Source organism: Pangasianodon hypophthalmus, chromosome 10 (assembly GCF_027358585.1).
Source record: "Pangasianodon hypophthalmus isolate fPanHyp1 chromosome 10, fPanHyp1.pri, whole genome shotgun sequence".
Taxonomy (NCBI): domain Eukaryota; kingdom Metazoa; phylum Chordata; class Actinopteri; order Siluriformes; family Pangasiidae; genus Pangasianodon; species Pangasianodon hypophthalmus.
This window is the reverse complement of record NC_069719.1, coordinates 11,693,396-11,716,877: the sequence shown is the minus strand read 5'-3', so window position 1 is coordinate 11,716,877 and position 23,482 is coordinate 11,693,396. Positions and strand designations below refer to the sequence as shown.

Genomic DNA, 23,482 nt, shown 5'->3' with positions numbered 1-23,482 from the left:
AAGTTAGACTACATTCCTGCTGGTTATGTCATCTTAACAAAGTCATTAAGAGTAAGGTTTCAAAAATCCCTGAGACCAATCACCAAGACCCTGAGTTAAGTTTTCAAATCTGACTAAATAATAGCATGTTTGTATTGTAACTCTGCATACGGCGTCATGCTGATCTGATACTATGGATAATCACTTCACTCATTGCTTTATATTCTTTCTTTTGATTCATGAGTCTGTACAGCTCATTCAGTCACTCTACAGGGTTCTTCTTGTGAGGCATAGAAAACATACATGATACATGATATAGGCCTAAACCCAGTCTACTTTTAAGGCACACAGCAATTTCGAAGTTATTGATTCTGCATATGAGAGAGCTCTGACTCGGAATAAATACCTGGAAAAAACAGACATGAACAATATCATTTCTGGGTTGAGAGAACTAATGTAGCAGTTCACTGATGTTGCATGCCTATATATGAGGCATTCCAATTCATGGCTCAGAGATCATATGGTCCACAACTTGGCACGTGCATCAGTATACAAGGGACAAGCATATGGCCTCTAATTACACACTTATTAAACAGTCTGCCTCAAGAGATCAAGTGGGTTTTGGCTCTAGACTGCAGTCTCTGTAAATTATAGACTTGAAAAGAGATAATCAGTGTTGATAGTGGGAGGGTAGCATATAGAAATCACTTGAGCCTTAACTAATTTAGTTGTACAACAATTGGAAGGAAAGCTCAATAGTTCCTTACCTACTTGATCTTTGAAAATCTTCGAAATGACCACAGGCACTTTATGCTCAGCTCCTCCCTGAAATAAATAAAACTCCCTCCAGGTGATTTAGTAAACCTACCACCCACTGATTATACAAGCTACACTTCATAACCTATCATTCAACTCTATAGACTCATCCAAGTTTCTTCTGGGTGGCATAATGAATTTTAATCTCTACTATAGCATTCTCTTTGATCTCCAAAACAGATCTATGCACATATAACACCATGTGTCTTGTATGTGACTACTGATTATTTCTCAAATTTAATCTCCAAGTTATTAACATACGAAAAGGTCTAAACATAGTATTTATGTCACACATTAAATAACCAGAATACAATCACTTACAACTTATAAACCTATAACAATCGTTATGACAAAATTTAAATCAAGTATATTTAAAATATATGTCCCAGAACTAAAAACAGACCAAGTTAAACATATATGCTTTTAATCTTGATAAAAAAAAAATACACACATAGGGCTATATTCAAATTTGGAAACTTAAGAAGCTTAAGACATTAAAGAGATACACCAATATTTACTAGGGGAATGTTCTCTGTATTCAGAATCAGCTTACGCAGGTGCATAAGGTGATGTTCTGGACAGCCCATTCAGATTATTAAAATGACCTGCATGTACTTCACACCTCCAAGGTTGCCAAATTTTTCTTAATTAGGAATGTTGAAAGTCATGTTTTTCAATCATGACTAAATCACCCTCTTTAAAGACAAACACACTCCCTTTAAGCCCAAAAAAAACTGGGGATGGAAAACATTGACTGAAGAAACATATCACATTCTTTAATGTTTCTTAAATGAGAAGATGGCAAGCATTCAAATAAACATCTAACAGGAGTCTTGTATACAGTATTTCCAATATGTTGCTGCATAAATAGTAGTAATTATCAAATTAATCACTGCAAATTTGTCTTAATTTACCAATATGACTTCCACCCTTGTTATTCCACCCTCTACTTCTAAAATAGCACTTGATCCAGTACATCCTATTTTTTGCAGGATGAACTAGAAGTACAGCCTTAGAAAGTGTAAAAAGCTTAGCCAGAGGTGAAAACACTATCTACTGCTGAAAGTTGCATCAACTGAATGTACAGAACTTGAACAACATTTCTTTTTTTCTGGAAAATTAAAATGGGGAGCATTTTCTCCTCAATTTAGTCACCTGTCAAATCTCACCCACCAGCTAGTTCTCCCCTATCTGTGACATCTACTGACTGGGAGGATGACACGTGCTTTCCCTGAGACACGTGAAGGCAGCCAACCACATGTTTTTGAGCTGCTGCTTATGCTGCATCACAGGGCAGTGTAACACACTCGGAGGAATACTCGAGCAGATACAGTATCACACAAGAAAAATGGACTTAATTTCAAGGTCAGAACCTCATGTACCATCCTCACATGCGCAACTGTGCAAGTAACTTGCACATCTGAGTTCTGAATACTACTTTGCACAATTTCAGTATTAACTCCACATTATGTGTTTGCAACTCTGAATACAGCCCATAGTAATAATATTTTTAAATAACCATATTTATTAAAAAAATAATAATAAAGAAACATAAGTATTTTCAAAAAGCAGACAAAATGAACGTACTTTGATACTCAGGCCAAGACCTCCAGTTGCCTGTCTCCGGAGTACAACAGTTCTGTGCTTTAAAAAAGGGGAATTTAGTTGGTAGGATTATAAAAGCAACATGATTATCAGAATGTCATGTTTAACAAAGGCAACAATAACTGTAAGAGGATATGCATATCCTGAACACACCCTCAGCCTAATAATACATTTCAAGTATATTTTTGTCATCCCCATCCAAATACAAGTCTACAGTGAAAAGAAATATTGTACTTCTAGGTCCATAGTGCAATATCCGAGACAACACAGAGGCACTACCAGTAGGACTACACACTATAGAGTGTATAACTAATGTAAGACAGATGTGCACAATAAATAAAAAATGCAGTATGTAACAATAAATACACAGAACAGTACATCAGTCCACACCAACTACGACACAATAACAGCATTGTAAGGGTGCCCAATCTACAAAAACTGTAGTGCAGAGCAGAACAAAACCAAACAGATTATGGAATCATAAACCATCATAAGTGGCAGCAAATGTTCTAGAAACACAGAAAGAAAATAGAACAATTATGGTTGTAGTACAGATCACTAGATAATACAGTGCTGATGAAAATAGTGGTGGTGAGTTATTGAATATTTGTGACTAACTCAGTATACTTACTGCATATTAAATTGTGTTTCTGTCAGTGTACATAGACAGCACTAGGGGACAGAGAATAAGCCAACTGGTGTGTGGTGTGAAAGATGGTGTGAGCCACGCTTACAAAAGTACACATTAGAATATGCCACTTGACTGGGATGCTAAATAAAAAAAATTCAAATGCTTCTCCTTCTGCTGATCCTCTGTAATCTGTCAGTAACACAACCATCCTCCCATTACACTGCACTGGTCCTTCAGACAGTGTTAAAAAAGCTGAAATTGTGGGATGTTTGGCTCTTAGAAATCATCTAAAGCAGCTCAAGCATCTGTGAAATTAAATCTTTTTGTGCAGTTCAAGGCCTCAGTACTTACATTTAAGTGATGTGCACCACCACCTATGCAGACCACATCCTGTTTCTGTATGGTCAATATCTCTTTAGTTAACTTTAAACGGATGTCATAGGTATTACTGGTCTTTTCATCATACAAAAGGGCGAGTCCAGTTTTTGTCTGTAAACAGAAAGGAAAGGAAAATTCAGTGTTAGTCGAATGAGTTTACAGGAGTCAGTGTGTATAACTTTAAAAAGAGGGCTTTTTTTCATATCTCAAGCCTACTTGCAACATTCTAAATTGTATTAGTTTCAATAGCTGCTGATCCAACATGTTGCAGCAGCAGTATTTATTGGCTTTCAAGTGCAAACAAAGGATATTCCACAACCGAAACGTCCCAGTCGATTCTGAAATACGTCTTAATTTAGAATGGCATTTGTAAATAAGGAAATCTTCCATGGAACAAACATGTTTATAATTTTTCTCTCTGGGAAAAGTTCTGGCCTGCGGATTGATTTTATGTTTTTGATGAGAGACAACTCTTTCAAAGGATTAATTGAATATATATTAAATAAAACATGCTTTCAGGTCTGTACCTCTTAAAGAAAAATAAGGTGCTAAGGACAGATAGCATAAAGCTTTCCAGTTAATTTAGTTAGACTCAGAAATTAATCCCAAGCGCACTTTCCTGTAGCTGGTAAATTGAAAAATATTCCTCAATACGTGAGCAAAATACAAACAGGACTGTACCAAACAGGTCTGTACTGGTCATGAAAGTAGATTTCCATTCCTGAATCTATAATATTCTTGACGATGAATTTATTGAGTACAGTGTCAGAAGCAAGGGGACTCTTATGTACAGAGAAATATGGCCTGTCATTGAGTTCCTCCTCTTCTTCACTGACTTTGCTGTGAAAAATACAATACAAAACACCTGAGTTATTGAAAAGTAAAGTGTGTTAAGTACACAGTAAGGGATTAACCGTTAGCTTTGTGACACATTGTGCGCATATTTTCTGACCCATGTGAGGGTGACATTAATTGGCATACACCTACAGTTACATTGTCCTGGCCTAGTTCTCTGCCTGGCACCGAGACCTTTTCTCCCAAGAGACACATACATTTAGGTCGAGTGCATTCACCTTTAACTCCAGAGGGACAAGATAATTAATCAAAGTTTTGAATCATAGTCTGACTCTACGAGAATGCTGATATATTATGCGCTTTGGGATCTGCACCAGACTGCATCAACCTCCAGAGATTTACACTGCATGGCTAGCGTAACTAAGCCAGGAGTACATTACTGCATGATTCTCTGATGATGAACTACAAATACCCTTCTGCCCCGCAGACCCATGTGCGCATATCACAACTAACAAATCCGGTCTAATTAACAGGCTATTTTCACTCTAGTAATGCTATCAGAGTATTTGGCAAGCAGCAAATGCAGTTTGTGGATGGAACATCTTGCGGCATTTGTCAGGTTTGATATATCTCCTGTTTCACTTAAAAGTTTATAAAGATGGGAAAAAAATGCAGAATCAGGGCCCAAGAGAAAAGGCCATGCTGCGTTCTCTGCGCTGATGCATAGCGTGCACACTATTTTCCATTACTACACATTTCAATAGCTGTGAAATGCAGCATGGGAAGCATGGGAGTTGATGAGGGTGGATGTGGTAAAATCAACCAAGCAGTAAATGCATGCATCTATTGACATTTTCTGCTCTGCTTTTATCTCCGTAGTCCTGCCTGAGGGTTTCATGATTTCATTACTAAAAAGTAGGAGGTCTGACCTGCTTCAGAAAAAAAAAAAAAGAAAGAAAACAACCCACAGCCCTTTGAATTTTGCCAGAAAGTTTGTTTCAGGTTTGTCAAAAGAAAAATGTTCCCTTCCAAAAAAAAGAGAGAGAGAATCTGATGGCAGGGTTGCCTCAATTAAAGCATTACTGTGAAGGAGACTGGAGGTCAGCTGCTGCCTGGAGATCAGCCCTGATAATTTTCTACTCCTCCGAGCCCCCTTCTCAGAGATCCTTAGCCAAGAATTTTGCCTTTCTCCACAGCAGGGACAGGTGATAAATAGTCAATATAACATGTACTGCAAGATTAAAAACCCTCCTTCTAATCCATAAAGTCACTGATAGGGAAAGGTAGTCACAGCTTGAAGTGCATCACACCTACTACACCTTTTAAAACTTGATTTTTTCACAGATCAAAGATGTACAGTCACTTGAAACTGCAAAGTGTAAATCTGTTCAGCCTCTGCTGTACAACCGTGCTCTGTGCAGCAGTTGTGTTTTTCAAAGTTGCTAATCAGAGAATGGAGAGAAATCATACAAAGCTTGGAATTAAGTCATGGATTTTCTAAGAAACCTGCAGTAGGGATTTTTCAAAGTGATGGGCAAAGAAATTGACCAATCTCAACTGTTCCCATTCCGGTCCAGTTCTAAGCAGATGGTCACCCGGGATCTTCGTTTACAACCTAAGAATCTTTTGGCCAAATGGTATTTGGAGCACAGTAAGTACCTGAATGAAGTTGGAAAATTGAAACACAAATTGACGATATAACAAGCTCAAATGTACATGATTTCCCAAAAGCACAGTCTTAATGTGATTTTAATAGAACTGTCTTTTAAGACATGCTACAGTGCTTTTGCGAAACACAACCCAGCTTTAGCTTAGCAGATCTGTCAGGGTTGATACATAGGTAATTAGTACTGAAGCAGTTTGGAAATTAATGCTAACAAGAAACTTTCTTCTTAATGCAGTATATTGAAGACAACAGAAACCCATCTAGCCTTCCTGCCTCATGTGCATAACCTAATCATCCAGCCCTCTGTGATATCCAAATGATATCCTGATAAAGACAAATGATATGCATACTTCGCATAATTAAATGGCATCATAACCATTTTATAATATTGTCCTCTCAAACATAACAAATAAATGTCATCTTAATCACCAACACTCTTCCCTTTTACTATTGTTCTTCTTTACTTAAAAAGGTGCCGTGCCTCTAGTAAAAACATTTCCAAGATACATGGCACAATAAAGCTTAAAATGTATTGGCACATATTCAAATTTCAAAGTGGCTAGAATCACAGTAGAGTAAAATGACAATAGTGAGGTGGAGAAAAATAACGACAGAGTGGAGGCCTTTCACTGGGTCAGTAAACCACATTAATACAGCTAATCTCTGGAATAAGTGGAGAATCATTAGCAAGCTTAGAAAGCACTGTGGCATGTGTGCATCTGAAATAGTGAAATTAAAAGCCACTGAAGATGATTCGGGCAAGCCGGTGAAACAGCGCACCTAATGATCTACTGTTTAAACTTGGCATGTGCTAATAATCAGTTATACGATATTTTATTCTAGTGAACATTTCCAAATATCATCACTGTTTGACAATCAGTAATATGTGTATGTAGAGCTGGGTAGTGTTGCTGATAAAAAGAGCTCCAGGGTATCCGGTTCGATCCTGAGCTTGGGTTACTGTTTGTGTCGATTTTTGCATGTTCTCCCAGTATTTGTGTGAGATTCCTCTGAGGTTTCCTCCCACTTCCCAAAATCAAGTATATTGACTAAGCCCTAGCTGTGAATGAGTGTGTGAATCTGTGTGCATGGTGACCTGTGATGGACTGGCGTCACATTCAGGGTGTATTTCCGCCTCACACCCATGGTTCTGGGATAGGCTCTGCATCAACCCTGACACTAACCAAGAAAAAGTGGTTACTGAATATGAATGAATGAATGAATATATATTTCATAGTTATATGTTGGAGCAGAAACAGTAAAATTCCAAAGCCAGCATGTGTGAACATATCTGATATCCTTATCTAATCTTATGTCCTTATTTAATTACATTATTGATTATATTATACTGTATGTAAAAGCAACAATATAAACCTGTTTTTTTTGTTCTAACTGGTTTAGAAATGTCATTGTGGTGTTGTAATTGAAGAATTTTCTGATCTGCTTGTTCTGCTTGGCGCAAACCAATTAATTTTTTTATTTCGTCTCTTAGCCCTGTCCCAGGGTAAGTGTTCACTGAATTTATGGTTCAAAGTTGTTATCAATCAGCATGGGACAGTTCAGCAAACTCCCAAATTCCCAAAGACAAAACAGTCAAAAAAAACTGAATCATTTGGAACAATGCACAACTATCATGTGCTGCCCATCGGCTAGTAAAAAAAAAAAAAAGAACATATTTTCTTGTAGGCAAAGATATGGACATGATTCCATTTATAATTCCTCATGACAGTCGAAACTTACACCCCATGCATCTGCTGATTCAAATGAGTCATGCATACTAATTCTAGATCAGGACGAAATGCATCTTCTTTGACCATGTCGCTGAGCAGGGTGTCTGCAAGTATTACAACCTAAATGTAATGTTTGTAAGACATTCCTCTGCCACTTTAAATGTAAATCTGCAGTGATGATATACAGATACAGAAATACAGATCTACCACATCTTATGTAGAAGTCACACCACTGAATTGTGTTTACAAAATAAAGAAATGAATAAAGGCATATTATGCAGTGAGCTTCAGACACAAGTTTTAATCAGTGAGAGAATTTGCTGGTATCCAAGACTTTGGGTTGAATTTCACTATATCAGGCATGCTAGGCATGCTAATACAACAGCAGCCAGCTAAAGTGTTGATTAATTTTCTATAACAGCACAGATCTGACAATAGTGCCAGCTGCAAGGCAAGTCACAGGTCCATATTAACACACTTGTTCAAATACACCGATCAGCCATAACATTAAAACCACTGACAAGTGAAGTTAATAACATTGATTAACTCATTACAATGGCACCTATCAAGGGGTGGGATATATTAGGCAGCAAGTGAACATTTAGCTCTCAAAGTTGATGTGTTGGAAGCAGGGAAACTGGGCGAGCATAAGGATCTGAGCGACTTTGACAAGGGCCAAACTGTGACAGCTAGACAACTGGGTCAGAGCATCTCCAAAACAGCAGGTCTTGCAAGGTGTTCCTGGTATGCAGTGGTTAGTACCTAACAAAAGTGGTCCAAGGAAGGACAACCGGTGAAGTGGCGACAGGGTCATGGGCGCCCAAGGCTCACTGATGTGCGTGGGGAGGGAAGGCTAGCCCATCTGGTCCAATCCCACAGAAGAGTTACTGTAGCACAAATTGCTGAAAAATGGCCATGATAGAAAGGTGTCAGAACACACAGTGCATCGCGGCTGCGTAGCCACAGACCCGTCAGAGTGCCCACACTGACCCCGTCCACTGCTGAAAGCGTCTACAATGGGCACGTGAGCATCAGAACTGGACCACGGAGCAATGGAAGAAGGTGGCCTGGTCTGATGAATCACATCTTCTTTTACATCATGTGGATGCCCAGGTGCGTGTGCATCGTTTACCTGGGGAAGAGATGGAATCAGGATGCACTATGTGAAGAAGACAAGCCAGTGGAGGCAGTGTGATGCTTTGGGCAATGTTCTGCTGGGAAGCCTTGGTACCTGGCATTCATGTGGATGTTACTTTAACATGTATCACCTACCTAAACATTGTTGCAGACCAAGTACTCCCCTTCATGTCAACGGTATTCCCTAATGGCAGTGGCCTCTTTCAGCAGGATAATGTGCATCCAGGACAAGGAACATCACAAAGTGCTCACGGTGTTGACTTGGACTCCAAATTCCCCAGATCTCAATCTGATCAAGCATCTGTGGGATGTGCTGGACAAACAAGCCTGATCCATGAAGACCCCACCTCGCAACTTATAGGACTTAAAGGATCTGCTGCCAACGTGTTGGTGCCAGATACCACAGCACACCTTCAGAGGTCTTGTGGAGTCCATGCGTCGATGGAGCGGAGCTGTTCTGGCAGCACATGGGGGACCTACACAATATCAGGCAGGTGGTTTTAATGTTATGGCTGATCGGTGTATATATAGTTCTTATAGTAACGGCTAATTAACAGGACCTTGTATAGTGGACGCTCCACATAATCTAAAGCTAATAATACACTGATTTTATTGTGTTTTATGGTGAAGCTTTGTATAAGGAGAACATTTATGGAGACTGTATGAGTGCTTTGAGGTAAAGCAGTTCCTTTAAGTTTTCAGCTGTGGGAGAGGGCCGATAAGGTTGGGCTTTGTGGTTTATCAGTAAAATGACAAACTGCAATTTTTGTCTATTAACTTCAAAAGAGAGAGAAAAAAAGAGAAGAATGAGATGAACAGGGAATGATTGTGGAGTGATAAGAGGAAGTAATTAATAAATGTAATTAGAAACAGAAAAAAAATTGACAAGTGGCTTTAATAAATAAACATTGTAATCATTGGGGTGGCACTGCGGCACAGCGGGAAGTGGTACTGCCTCACAGCGTACCTGAGCTCAGGTTACTGTCTGTGCATGATCTGTTTGGGTTTACTCCGGGTTCTCTGGTTTCTTCCCATCTCCCAGAAACATGCCAAAGTGGTGGAATGGCCAAAATAAATTGCCTCTAGGTGTGAATGAGTGTGTGAATGTGTGTGCATGGTGCCCTGTGATAGACTGCCATCCAGTCCAGTGTATGTTCCCACCTCGGGCTTCAAATTCACCGCAACCCTGACCAGGATAAAATGGTTATCATTAGGGTTAGTGAAAGTGAGAGAGTGAGTGCAACCTTGGCAAACTACTGGGGTATACAACGAAAACACTTTAGGACATGCTATAGGAAAATAATCAATTCTGGGAAGGTAAACGCACACCACCCTGTCACTTATTATTACTTAATACACAATCCTGCCTCTATGCAACATGTGCGTGTGCGTGACATATTCTAAGACTAAGATTAAAATAAAGGCAGGTTAATATTTAAGGCTTTTGGTTTATAAAATGTCATTTCAGACAAATTATGACTTTAAGGACCCACAGACTAATGTCATTATTAAATATTAGTCAGGATTTGAATTGGTGAAAAAGACAGCTTTGTTCATATTATGATAAATATAACATATTGAGAAATGATCTCATGTTTCATTTGCTCAAACATTGACTAATGTCATGGTGACAAATGTGAATTTCAAATATAGATTAATGCATTACACAATCTTCCCTACCATTTATCATGAAAGTCAGGGAAGTAATATTAACCAGTAAAACATAAAGAATAAATGTTTTTCTAAAAATGTAAGTCATTCATTATAGTGTATTAGGTTGTTATACTTTGGCAAACCTAATATTTGCTTGAGAATAGAGCCAGAGAGTGCTCTGTTCTATTTTATGTTGTACCAGCAGATGCATTACATTTTATACAGTCTGGCAGACTGTAAAATATGTAAATGCTAAAATATGGAGAAACCGTTTCGGACACAAGTCCTTCATCAGCTGTGCAAGCAAAGTGCTTCTGAGACTACAGGAGGTATAACCAGTTGATGTATTTTTTTTTCTTGCCAGTGCTCTGATTCATCAAACTGCTCACAGAAAAGTTTTCTGGAACCTCTGAGATTAGGTTACAGTGCTCACAGAACACAATAAAAAATGACGGTTTGTTTGTGTGCCCTTTTGCATATTACAGGCTGTTGCAGTATCAGTATTGCAAAGGCCAATATTGCAAAGGAGATCAACAAACAATATAATGTGCAAACCTACCTATATTGGTTGTTCTTCTAGTGAATGCTATACTTTGCAGAGATCCTGTCATAATTCTATGTCTTTTATATGTATGTATACATCACGGCTTGCATAGCATAATAAGAATTATGTTAAAGCAATTATGTACTGTTTGCACATACTGTTTAAATAGCAAAATAATACAGGGCACGAGAATATTGCAATGATTTTTTATGGCCTTAATTAGGTCAGCTGGCTCTTGTAGAAATGAAAAAATGGGTAAATAGGTTTTAGAGTAAAAAGAGTTTTGTTGTTTTTTTTAAATTAGATTTAAATTTTTAAAAAAAATCTCCACCAAAAAATAAATATGTGAAAAAATAACAGATTTCTTGGGCCTTAATGATGCCATCATAAGACCAATATCTGAAAATAAAAATGTGCATGTCTCTCTACGAATAACAGAGTGTGACAGATGTAAATTTTGCTTTAATACCATTTTCAAAGAAAGATGATGCCTGATGTGTTATCACATCAGAATTGCTATTGCTGCCCATCACACAAATGTTTGAGTTTTAAACAGCATGACAAAAAAAAAAAAAAAAAAAAAAAGCATGCTACCAAATCACAAAACACAAATTCATTCTTCTGGAATGTTGACTAAGCTTATGTGTTGCTGTCTTGCAATACCGTGCTGTTTCAGCCACAGTTAGCAAAAAAAAATGACAGTCATCCTTTACACAAGAGGGCTAAAACTGTAGCTCAGACTAAAAAAATAATAATATGACAGAAGTCCATTAGTCACAGCCTCTTAATATTACAGACACATATTGGATCATACCCATTATAAACTGAATAGCCATTTACAGAGAAGTCTGTAGCAAAACCAACTTGTTCAATAAATGTCATCAACCAGTACAGATAGCTTAAAACTGGTGCAGGTTTATGGAGAAATGCCATCTTGGGAAATGTGTCCAATTAGAGAGTCTAATCTGAGCGATTGCTAAATTACCATGACCTAAAATTAACACATTTCTAAGTGTTGGCAGTTCCATCAGAGTTTTTCTTGAGCGTCAGCACCATAAGCAAATAAAAAAATTCAAGACTGTGTATTTTAATTCACGAACTTCTCAGTGTTTTAAGAAAGTACATATGAGACAGGTTTTATACAGAGGTCTGTACACTGAGAATGACATTTTTATGCATTTATGGTGTTTGCCCTTCCCGGGTCAAGGCCTTTGAAGTTCTCTTGTTAAATCCAATCATACATTCATCTAAACCTCTGTAACATCTCATCTCTCTTCCATGTACAGCTGTCAGGAGAAATTTGTGAAAAGCCCCCTTACAGTTAGGGTTCATGAGGAATTAGCTGCTTTGATTTTTCTGAAGTTTCTGACATTTAAATGTTAAAGCTCAGAGCTTATTATCACCACTGTCAGATGTATTATTATCTAATCTGTACTCAATGGGAAGGAGAGTTCGTGGCATGTTTGTTCTCAGAAAAATATAACTTGAGGAAATGAGAATTTTTTATGTATAATATTATGCAAGATATTATGAAATAATTGAATATTCAATACAAATTCATTTGAGTTCATTTACTGAGGTCAACACTAACAGCATACCTATTCAGCAAAAACGCATCCCTAACAATATCATACAGACACTCAGCGCTATTAATAGTAAGACAATTATTAGCATGTAGTTTCCTGCTTTATGGGGAAAATTCATCATTACTGCAACCTTTATGCAAGCACAGCTTCAAAAATAAAAATCTATTGAATGACTTTAGGACTTGGGAAAACAGAAATAGTCAATACCCTGTCACATCTTATCTCTCCAAAGAGGAAAATGAAAACCAAAGCAATCCCATACAAACTGCTCTGCTCTGCTCTGCTGTGAAATGATACAGAGGTGTAAAATTACCTACCCAGATCATTTACCTGATAATAAGTATACACACACACACACATCATATATATATATATATATGTGTGTGTGTGTGTGTGTGTGTGTGTGTATGTAGTGTGTGCGTGTGTGTATACATACATACATATATATATATATATATATATATATATATATATATATATATATATATATATATATGTGTGTGTGTATATATATATATATATATATACACACACACACACACACATATATATATATATATATATATATATATATATATATATATATATATATATATATATGTGTGTGTGTGTGTGTGTGTGTGTGTGTGTGTGTGTGTCATATTAAACACCCACAGTAGTAGCTGCAGATGTCAATGCCAGGCTGATCAAATAGCAAAGAAATAACAGAACCCAGTCCCAAGGTATTATAGCTACTGTCTAACAAATATTAACTGCTTGTGCAGTCGTTACCTCAAACACTTTCTAGTTACAGCGTGGAACTTTAAACCTTCACACTGCCATACACGCAATTCCAAATAATTGTGTATAAGCCAAGACCTGAATGGAAAGCTATGTTGCTGTCAGCACACAAGACACTCAGACCCCTTTCCATTACGCTTCCTTTAACGCTCGTAAAGCGAGATTCGCGCTCACGCGCACGCCGTGTTTAAACATCAGGTTTAACTTCATTTATTAAAGCCTGTCACTTCTCCATGCATTACAAAGTTGCCTTTCGTGTTTATATAGGACCTGGCGCTGAAACAGCGATCCTGTTTACCCAGCCCTTACATCAGCCTAATAAGCAAGCATGCTGAGTGACCAGTAGCGCTTCTGCAGCGTGTGTGTGAAGGAAGAGAGCCCAGGTTTCCTCACCCATGTGGGGAGCCAGAGGCTGCCGGGGCGCTCGAGCGGATCGGCTCGGTGTTTGCCGGCCGCGTTCATTTCCCGCGCAGCCGCTGCTTCGAGCCAAACGCACGTCGCTCGCACATTTATCCGCTAATAGCGAGAGAGACAGAGAGAGAGACAGACAGAGAGACAAAGAGAGACAGGGGGGATACAGGCTTCAGGGTCGCTCACTTTCCCGGGAGCCGAACATCTCGCTCATATACACGACTGAGTCTCGGAACGTCCAAGTTGGCACAGGTAGCGAAATATCCTCTCAGAGCGCGGTGTGAACAGCTCCAGCGTTTCCGCAAGCCGCCAGAAGTAGCGACACAGCCTACACGAAGTACCAACTTCCGCCTTTAAAGAGCCAGATAGTTCCAGTAAGACAGGAAGTTTGGGACGAGGCGTTGGGGTGCTAAGTTGCGCGCGTGCACGCAGAGTTAGTGCTGGCTATGGAAGCTCGCGACAGCCACGAGCGCCGAGGCGACTCTTCACGCGCGCTCAGAACGTCGTCATGATGTGGGACCGTCGCGCGTCCGGAAGTCGTGGGAAGTACAACATTTCCCGGGATGCATTAACGAGCAACGCACTCGGATTGTATCTTGTATGTAGAGCTGTTCGTGGCCTGTTCTTCTTTATAGTCGAAGTAATCGGTTGCGTCGTGTGTGTGGGGTTTGGATAAGCCCCGAATGGTTTCTGAGGTGGTGCATCAGGTCTCGTGACGCGAAGCCCTGACAGGCAGTGAATGAGCGAGGAGAATGACGGGTACTGCTAGAGGACACCAGCAATCTCTGTGCTGGACAGTTATCAGGTCTGCATTAAAACGCACTGAGTACATAATCAAGCAGCACAATGCATCAGTATTGTTTTTCTTTGCTAATAACTAATAACACAGAGGGATGCTGTGCGTAAATGAGCCATCCAAGATTTACTAAGCACTGTGAACATCCTGAACCATTTCAGATGTTCCTCATAACTGTTTCTGTGGATGTCTGGATGAATTATGACATTGACCTTAAACATGATGATAATTACAAATAATAAATAATGTAACACATCTCATTAAAGCTTTAGCAGTATTGCTAGGTATGTTGCAACACCAGTTTATAGCTTTCAGTCAAGCTGTTATTTTTGTTATTCAGATTATTACTTTTAATAAGGGCTGCACAACTGATGGAATGTTTTTGCACTTTATAGTTGGCAGAATCCCCATGTAGATGATGAATTATTAAGATTTAGTAAACAGATTTATCTACTTCAAACTTGTTCTACGGCTTAATCTAATTTCAGCATAATTTGATTACTCCTTTGTCTAATATTAGTAATATAGATGACAGAGTTTCACTTTTCATTAGCTCAAAAATGATCAAAACATGCCATGCATTTAATTTCTCCAAAGACTTTTAACAAGTGTTAAATGTTGCAACCTGCGTGCCTAGTGGTAAAAGTGCATTTCATCCCTTCCCCATGTGATGTGATGTGGGAGGTAAAGCATGGCTGGGAACAGGGCCAAAGGCAGATCCAGCGGCCCTGGCTCCAGAAAGAGCCGGTCACTGCTGCTTAGACAGCCTGGCTGATAAACATTCATTTCACATGGGGTGCCTAACAGAAGGGCCTCTGCACACCACACAGGCTCAACTCTGGCAAGGGCGAAGGAGGCAGCAGGGTCTAAATTTGCACCACGCTCATCCTGATATGCTCGGCGGAATGCGGCATGACAGAGCAGTTAACTGAGATGGTGGGAGACACCTTCACTTGAGCCTGTGAGGCAGCTTTGTTCACCTCCTCCGCAATGGTTGTTATTCCTTGCATGTCAGGATGCGAGTCACCCTGGGGAAGATATTTCACATTTTCAGGGAACGCCGCATCAACAGTTTAGCATGAAAGCATAATTTTTTTTCTCCCTCCCTCCTGCCTCTTGCTCCCAACTCATTTAAACTGATAAAAACACTTGACTTGCATAAAAAAAAACCTCCCTGAGAAATGGATTCCTCAACAAATGGACATCAATAGAATATTTATGTACCTTTACATTATGTATCTCTAAAGGTTTACCATGAAAACTAGTACTTCTTTCTAAAGTGTGTATCATTTCACTAGGAGAGCAGATTCTTGCTTTCACACTCTCCTGTAGATCTTTGTAGAGTTTCCAACATACCCCTGAGGTTAAGGCTTGTGAAATGCAGCAGAGAAACTTAATACTCTTTTCACGTTTTCTTCAGATGCTGATTTTTTTTTTTTTCATTCCTCTGGCCTCATTGTTGTCTTTTATATATTGTGCTCATTTCAAGCAATATAGATGTGGCTTGGTGGGGATTCAGAGCAGCCTCTCAAAACCAGGAGCTGTGGGATGTGACCTGGGCTTCACCAAGCAGAGTTCTCATTTACACTGTCAGCAGGGGTCTGTTTGTGAAAGACCACCAATTTCATCTGGGATCAAAATATTGTTGCCGTGGGAGGGAGGGTGTGTGCATCTAATATTTAGCAGACTATGGGTCTCGTTTTGGTTCCTTAAGAATAAAGGAGAGATGTTGCCAGGAGCATTCCTCATTAAAGAAACAAAAAAAAACTGAGAAACGTGTTCTCGAGTAATTTATCTGTCTGTTGTCTATGATCAGTGGGGTGTACCTGCCAATTAGGAATATTTTTACAAAATAACATCTCACAGTCAAGAGAAGTTTTATTCATCACATTTCATTAGGGTCATAAGATACAGCCTTGGTTGGCTTGGCGATATGCTAATCAGCAATCACTTGACAGATTAATGAAATACTAAATTATACCCTTTAAAGAATGGCCACTAAATATTGAACATAAGGCAAAGCAATGGCTTGATCAGCATGCCGAAGAGGTACTAAAGGAATTAGCCATACTTAATGATGTTTATTCTAGTATGTTCAGTACACAGGTTCCTCTGTCTGGCTGCTTCATTTTCTTCATTTTCAAATGTAGGTATTTACCAAAAATGTACGTACATACCTTTGTATACATTTTATGTAATAAAAACTAGAAAAGCCCTCCTCATTTTAAGGAATGAAGAAGATAGATAGATAGATAGACTTTATTGATCCCATGAGGGAAATTCTTCTTACAGCAGCATGGTCAGTAGCAAGATACAACACGTACACACACAATATATAAAATATAAAATACAATAAGTTAAATTAAATGTAGTAGTGCAGATATGGAACACAGTTGTAGATTTAACCAGATTTACATCAGTATTTACATAAGTACACTTGTGAAAAACTGGCAGTGAATAATGAATATGAAGAACCTTGAGAATGTGGAATATAATGACAGCAGTTTAGATGATAGCTTTCTTGTAGTAGTGTAATGTGAAAGTGTTATCATCTGTCACACACTGGAGAGCTGTTGTACAATGTTACTGCGAATGGTAAGAATGAACTCCTGTAACGTTCTCTGTGACAACGAATTAAATGAGTCTTTTGGAGAATGAGCTCCTCTGACTCTGTAGTGTGTTGTAGAGTGGGTGAGACGGATTGTCCATGATGGAGAGCATAGAGCATACACAGAGTTTTGGTTTACCGGTGACATAAAATTAAGTCAGCAAACTTGTCATCTTCACAATGCTGTGAATTGATTAAATTAATTAAATGGTGTAAATTAATTAAATCAGTGCCCTTGTATTTTGTGTACTCTGCATCGCCTCAATACCTATAGTGTAAGGAAAGTGCATTAGGTTTTTTCAGTGTGTGTTGTGAGCGTGATGTCTCCTGATGTATGCATAAGAAAATGAGAATTTATAATGAGCAATGAGAAACTTCATGAACAGCTTTTATGTACATGCACAGTGCTCTTTTAATTAAATAACCCCTATAACCTCATTGTCTTGCTCATATAAGATGTCAGTGTTGCCAAAGCATTTAAATCAGTTTGTCTTATGAGTCTATTAAGGTGTCTATACTGATAATTAAAGAAGGTTTTTCTGAAAGCAGTATTAATATGAGACGTTAAAGTAATGTGTATGTGAAGCAACAAATTTCTGTAATTGTTTCTGGTTTATTTATGCAGCTTATTATTCTTCATTAAATTAGTCCTTGTTAGTACAGACATTTTGTACCAAAAGGTCTCAGTGCAGATGATCTCGAGGGATTACAGAGCAGGAAAGAAGAATGTCTCTTATTTAATGATAGAATCAAAATTCAGTATAAATTGCATGGATGTGTCCAGGCTGCATTCCTCCCACTAGAAAACAAGAACTTCAGAAAGCGATAAGCAGCAACAAGATTAAATAACTAAACCTCTGCAACCATAATAAAAAAAATTGTCATGGCATCCTGATGAATAGCAAAGCAAACAGACTTGCTTAAGCCCTTTGAGTGAGCATGACTTCCTTTTACTCACTGTCAAATAATACCACATCAATGTTGTGAGAGTTTATTGAGCAGGGAAAACACAAAGTGGAGGAATACAGCAAGACCAGAGACGGTCTTCTCTGGCTTTAAGGTTTACAGATCATTACTGGAAATGCTGCTGTGATCCTGCACTGTCTTTCATACTCCAGAGGCATATCTGGGGCTGTCATGGCAGACAAAGAAAGATACAAAAGTCGACACTGGGGGATAAATAATGCTTTAGTCTATAGTCAGATACAGAAGGATAATGTGGTGCATCCTTTTTGTATCAGTGTCTGTCAGACACAAATACATTTATTTTTGTACGTGTATCAACTGTATGAAAGAAACTTTGAGAACATATTGTGTAGTTTGGCATGCTGTTTTTTTCCTCCAAGTGTAAAAATGTAGGCCAGCAAAGGATATGAATGCATGTATGTATCCTAGCATGCCAATATGTCTATTGAAAGATTATCATCTCTCTTGTCTTCAAATTTAAAGAATTATAGCTATTGATTTAGTTTTAAGTTTTATCTGCTTCAAACTGTAAACCAGAACAGGGTCCCTCAGCTACTTAAAGTTGATTGATTGAAGAGATTTTATAGATGGTCTAGGAATATCTGAAAGATGTATGTACAGGAATTGCTTCTCTGTATGGTGTGTTAATAATTTTTTTAATAAAATTGTTTTGGATTTTGTATGAATGTATAAATAATACAAATATTTCTTTAAAGGTTCGTTTTTAGCATTCTAAAGAAGTGTTACTTGGAACGCCACTGAGGTACTAAAGCAACCAAAGAAACCTTATGAGTTCTATATTTGAATTTTTATGAGTGAACCTAACTTTCTTAACTTGAGAATTAATAAGTAAAGTGTTACAAATATACAGTTATGAGACCATTTTGCAATACTCTTGGTGTAAACAGTATCACAACAACTGACAATGTTTTCCTGACAGTTTTTTAGGAAGGATTCCTTGCAAGTCACCTTGCAAATGCCCATGATAAAGGCTTGTTTGGAGCAGGAGGAATTTCTCTTTTTGAATATGGTGGCAGTGATCATGAAATACATTCAGATCTGCAAGGGACACATTCAAAAAACTTACGATAGCATTCTTTCCCTGTCTTCTTCTTCCAGAGCCTGAAACAGTATATGGAACCCAGTATGTGGTGATAACTTTTTTTTTATCAAGACCTCTAGCAGTCATATTAATTCACTTCATGTTTATTCACAGAGGCTATGGTATGTCTTTGAGGCAGTTCCAAATGAAGCTGTCTGCAGCTGCACACTCTGAACAGTTCCTGCAAGATGGTAAAATATTTTAGTCATGATGGCTGGCGTCCTCTTCATCTTAAGCCCTATCCTACGCTCTTTTTTTTAACGGTGACACCCTACTGCAACTCAGATTGCAACTGCAAAGAGAACCGTACTTCATGCATGATTTACTCCAGAAATGTCGTTAAGGAATACATGGATTTGTAACCCAATGATCCTTTTAAAAAAAATCATGCAGCAAATGCATGTAGCAAAGCCTCAAAGCAGATGAAGAATACCTAATATAAATGACTATGATAGTGTGACCAGAATGCTATAATTTGAAGGTGGTTCATCTGGTTTTCAAAATGAAAATTAAAGTGTACAGCAATTTCACGGATTCATCACAAAGGGGGTATTGTCCAATCTACAATTGCCAATCAACATCTTGCTGTATTTGCAGACTGTTTTCGCAGAGTTCACTTTTCCTTTGAGCGGACATACAACACACAGTATCTTCTTAGCTTTTTTGGATAATTACTGTCAGTATGCCCATTCTCGTGTCTTATTGTATACTTCATCATAGTGTAAGTCACGAGATATCTATTATTATTATTATTATTATTATTAGTAGTAGTAGTAGTATTATAACTGGACAACATTCCATATCTATATATATAAAATGTTGTCCAGTTTGTGGACACCTGACCATCATGCCCATGTTTTTGCTTTCCATACGCTGCTGAAAGGAATGTAATATGCTAGGAGTTACCATTAGCTTGTTCTTCATTTAAAGTAAACTGAGTTCTGATTATCATCCATAACTGAAACCCATGCACCAGTTTGAAGTAAAATCTTGATTTGTCTTTATTTATTTATTGTATGCCCTTGTACTTCACTGGCCACTTCCAGATTCTTATCTTTTAAAGTGTTTTTTTAAAGTATGGTAAGAATTACATCCTGTTCAGTTCTATGTGATATCATTTCTCTCCTTGTCCCACAAGAAAATTGTAGAACTACCTTATTTAAAACAGTTTGTCTTATTCTGTACAGTTGTGTCCATTTGTCTCAGTCAACGGTTAGGTGTTCAGTCACAGTCCCACATAAAAGTTTGTTTTCTCTTTGATTTCAAATGTTCAGTCACGCTATGCGGGAATAGTAATATTCCACTTACTCTGTATTGCATTACTCGTGGGAGGCGATTCATGCATTGTGAAGGACTGCGTGAAGGACTGCAAAAAAACTGACAATGAAAAAAAAGCAAATTTTCATTGTATACAGTTATGAAAGCTGTGTCATGCAATATGGTTGCACACTTACAAGACTTAACTTGTTCCAAGAAGCTCTTGCTTGTATTTATGTTCAAGTGAAACTTCTGTGAACCTTTTTTTTTTCCATGTCAGGCATTTCTGCAAGTTTTATATATTTACTCGCGCCAACTTTTCTCTATTGTGGTGAACATTTTTATCATCTTAAGTCTTTCCATGCTTTCAATTCTCTGTCTGTTTCTCCTGACATCACAATGTGGAACTTTCTTTGAATTATGAAAGACTGATTCTCTTTGAAATAAAACGTCAATGCTTGTTATGGGCTGCTCTTTCAGAACAATGATTATTGTGAAAGCAGTTAATAATGAATGTGAAATTTAAAAAATTGTTTCAGTCAGGAATACTTAAATATATACAGTGCCTTGCAAAAGTAATCACCCTCCGAGGTGTTTTTCCTGTTTCGTTGCATTGCTACCTGGAATTAAAATGGATTTTTATTTGGATTTTATGTAATGCACCTAACAATTTAATCCACATTGTTGAAGTGCAATGGAAAAAATACTTTGTTTAAAAAAAAATTTTAAAACTGAAAAGTTGTGAGTGCATATGTATTCACCCCCTTTGCTATGAAACCCCTAAATAAGATCTGGTCCAATAGAAGTCGCATAATTAGTTGATTAAGCTCCATCTGTGTGCAAAGTGTCACATGATCTCAATATAAATACACCTGTTCTGAAAGGCCCCTGAGTCTGCAACACCACTAAACAAGCAACATGAAGACCAAGGAGCTCTCCAAATAGGTCAGAGACAAAGGTGTGGAGAAGTATAGATCAGGACTGGGTTATAAAAAAAATCCCAAACTTTGAACACCACTACACCACCACAAACCTGACAAGAGAAAGCCGCCCTATTTTCTGTGTCTAAAATTCTCACATAAACTCAGAAATACCCAAAACACAACTATTCATACTGACATATTGTAAATATTGCAAAGGATACAAATAACCATTATTATTAGTATTAATAATTCAATTAATGCCAACCACTTTACACCAAAACATAGTGTTTTAAGAATAGGAGACAGCACACATTAATATTTCCAATAAGCAGCTACAAAGTGGATTATATTCCATTATTGGACTACCCAAAGAATAGTGGTTACCTCTGAGAGTACAGAAAGAATAAAGGCAAATGCAAATTCCCAAGCAACAACTCTTTAATTTGTACACCTTGCTGATAATGGAGCCTTCTCATCTGAAGCAGGTTCTTCGGTGTGTGATGATAACACCTTGTACATATGGAGCATCAAACAGCAGTGAGTGGGGTAAAGGGAAAAGCCTTTCAAAATGCAGGAGCTTAGATCCTGAACTTATTTATTATGGATGAAGGAAACCACACATCTATAGAGCCATGGGAAATCATTGTGCATCAGGCTGGCATTTGCTGCCATTGTAGCGTTAGTCAGGGTATCCACTGTGAAATTTCATTCACTAAATGTTAGAGAATATTAGCTCAAAGGATCTGACCCTAAAGAGCTGAATTAAAATCAGTCCAAATACTCCAAAAAAACCCTTTTATATGTCACTTGTACATGTCTTGCAGAGAATGCAAATACGCACAGAGCAGCTTCGAACTGACTGCATTATTGCCTGAAACATAATCTCTGAATGTGCACAGAACCCAATATGCCCTGTTTAGCTCTTCTGTTCCTATTACTGCTCTACATGCCCTTAATGTGACAGGTCACAAATGGCTAGCCTTTTCTGAGAGAGCTTTTGCAATATACAGCCATACCTATGCTCGCATATGGAGTAGGACATTTCAAAGACTAAAAATAAGCTATTTTTTAGACAGGACTAATTTATTCTATGTCTGTGCCTTATTCCTATCCAAAATGGGGACAGACTGCATTATACTCATTACACTTTTAAAAAAGTCTCCCTACTTACAGACCACAAACATTTGTAGAGCTTTGTACCAGTATAAACCATGAAGCTTGCGCAGTTGTTCCAGCACTATATGAAATTCTATCATTAATAGAGCTGTTATTATGTGGGTGGTGGTGGTGGTAGTAGTGGTGGGGGGTGGGGATTGTGTGTAGGTCTATGAGATATGCAGGTGTACTTTTTCATTCACTAAATGTGGTTTTATTTTCTGTGCTATTCCTCTTGAATGCCTTGGTAAGAACAATATATACCACATGACTGGATCAATGCATGTGTGATGCATGGGCTTACGGCAGTCATTAAAATATAGTGCAACATACAGTATGCTTTAAAGGAAATAATAATCATCTAGCATTGCCGCCTCACAGTGCCAAGGTCGCTGGTTTGATCCAGAGCTTGGTTTTCTGTTTGTGTTTCTCATGGTCTGCCTGTATCCTCCAGGTTCTCTGGTTTCCTCCCACTTCCCAAAAACATGCCAGTACATCGACTGGCTAAGGTGAATTGCCTCTAGGTGTGGATGTGTGTGTGTGTGTATGGTGCCCTGCGATGGACTGGTGTCCCGTCCAGGGTGTATTCCCATATGGAGCCCAGTGTTTCTGGGATAGGCTCTGGATCCATTGTGACCCTGACCAGGATAAAGCATCGCAGTTGTTCATAGACCCAGTTCTGGAGCTAATTATCAACCTGTCGTGAGCTGCATCTGGTGTGGTGGGAGAAAAGAAAACTGTGTAAGACAGCGGCTCAGCAGGGAACGAAGGTTGTAGTGTACCATGCCCTTAAAGGTTGTTTTTAATTGGTTGGTTTCAAGTGCATTTTTATATGCACTTCTCTTCCTAAGTCAGGGGTGTCCAGACTTTTTCAAAAAAGGGCCAGGTTAGACCCCATCAACTTTAATTTGAGGGTATTTACATCCAAATCAAGTGAAGGATGTAGGAGTTGGGGGGACTACAT

At 38.3% G+C, this 23,482-nt stretch overlaps 1 protein-coding gene across 2 annotated transcripts in view; it reads right to left on the bottom strand.

Moving 5' to 3' along the window:
- Nucleotides 1-14,456, bottom strand: part of sntg2 (syntrophin, gamma 2) — a 40,428-nt gene extending 25,972 nt beyond the window's left edge. Inside the window, exons 1-4 of one of the 2 annotated variants that reach the window (XM_034308148.2) lie at nucleotides 13,694-14,456; nucleotides 3,383-3,520; nucleotides 2,383-2,439; nucleotides 747-804 (exon numbers count right to left, since the gene is read on the bottom strand). In XM_034308148.2, coding sequence (XP_034164039.1) covers nucleotides 747-804; nucleotides 2,383-2,439; nucleotides 3,383-3,520; nucleotides 13,694-13,762 — 322 coding nt within the window. In that variant the 5' untranslated portion in view covers nucleotides 13,763-14,456. The remainder of the gene's footprint in view (nucleotides 1-746; nucleotides 805-2,382; nucleotides 2,440-3,382; nucleotides 3,521-13,693) is intronic. The other variant, XM_026934037.3, reaches the window with a different exon arrangement.
- Nucleotides 14,457-23,482: the final 9,026 nt, after the last annotated feature.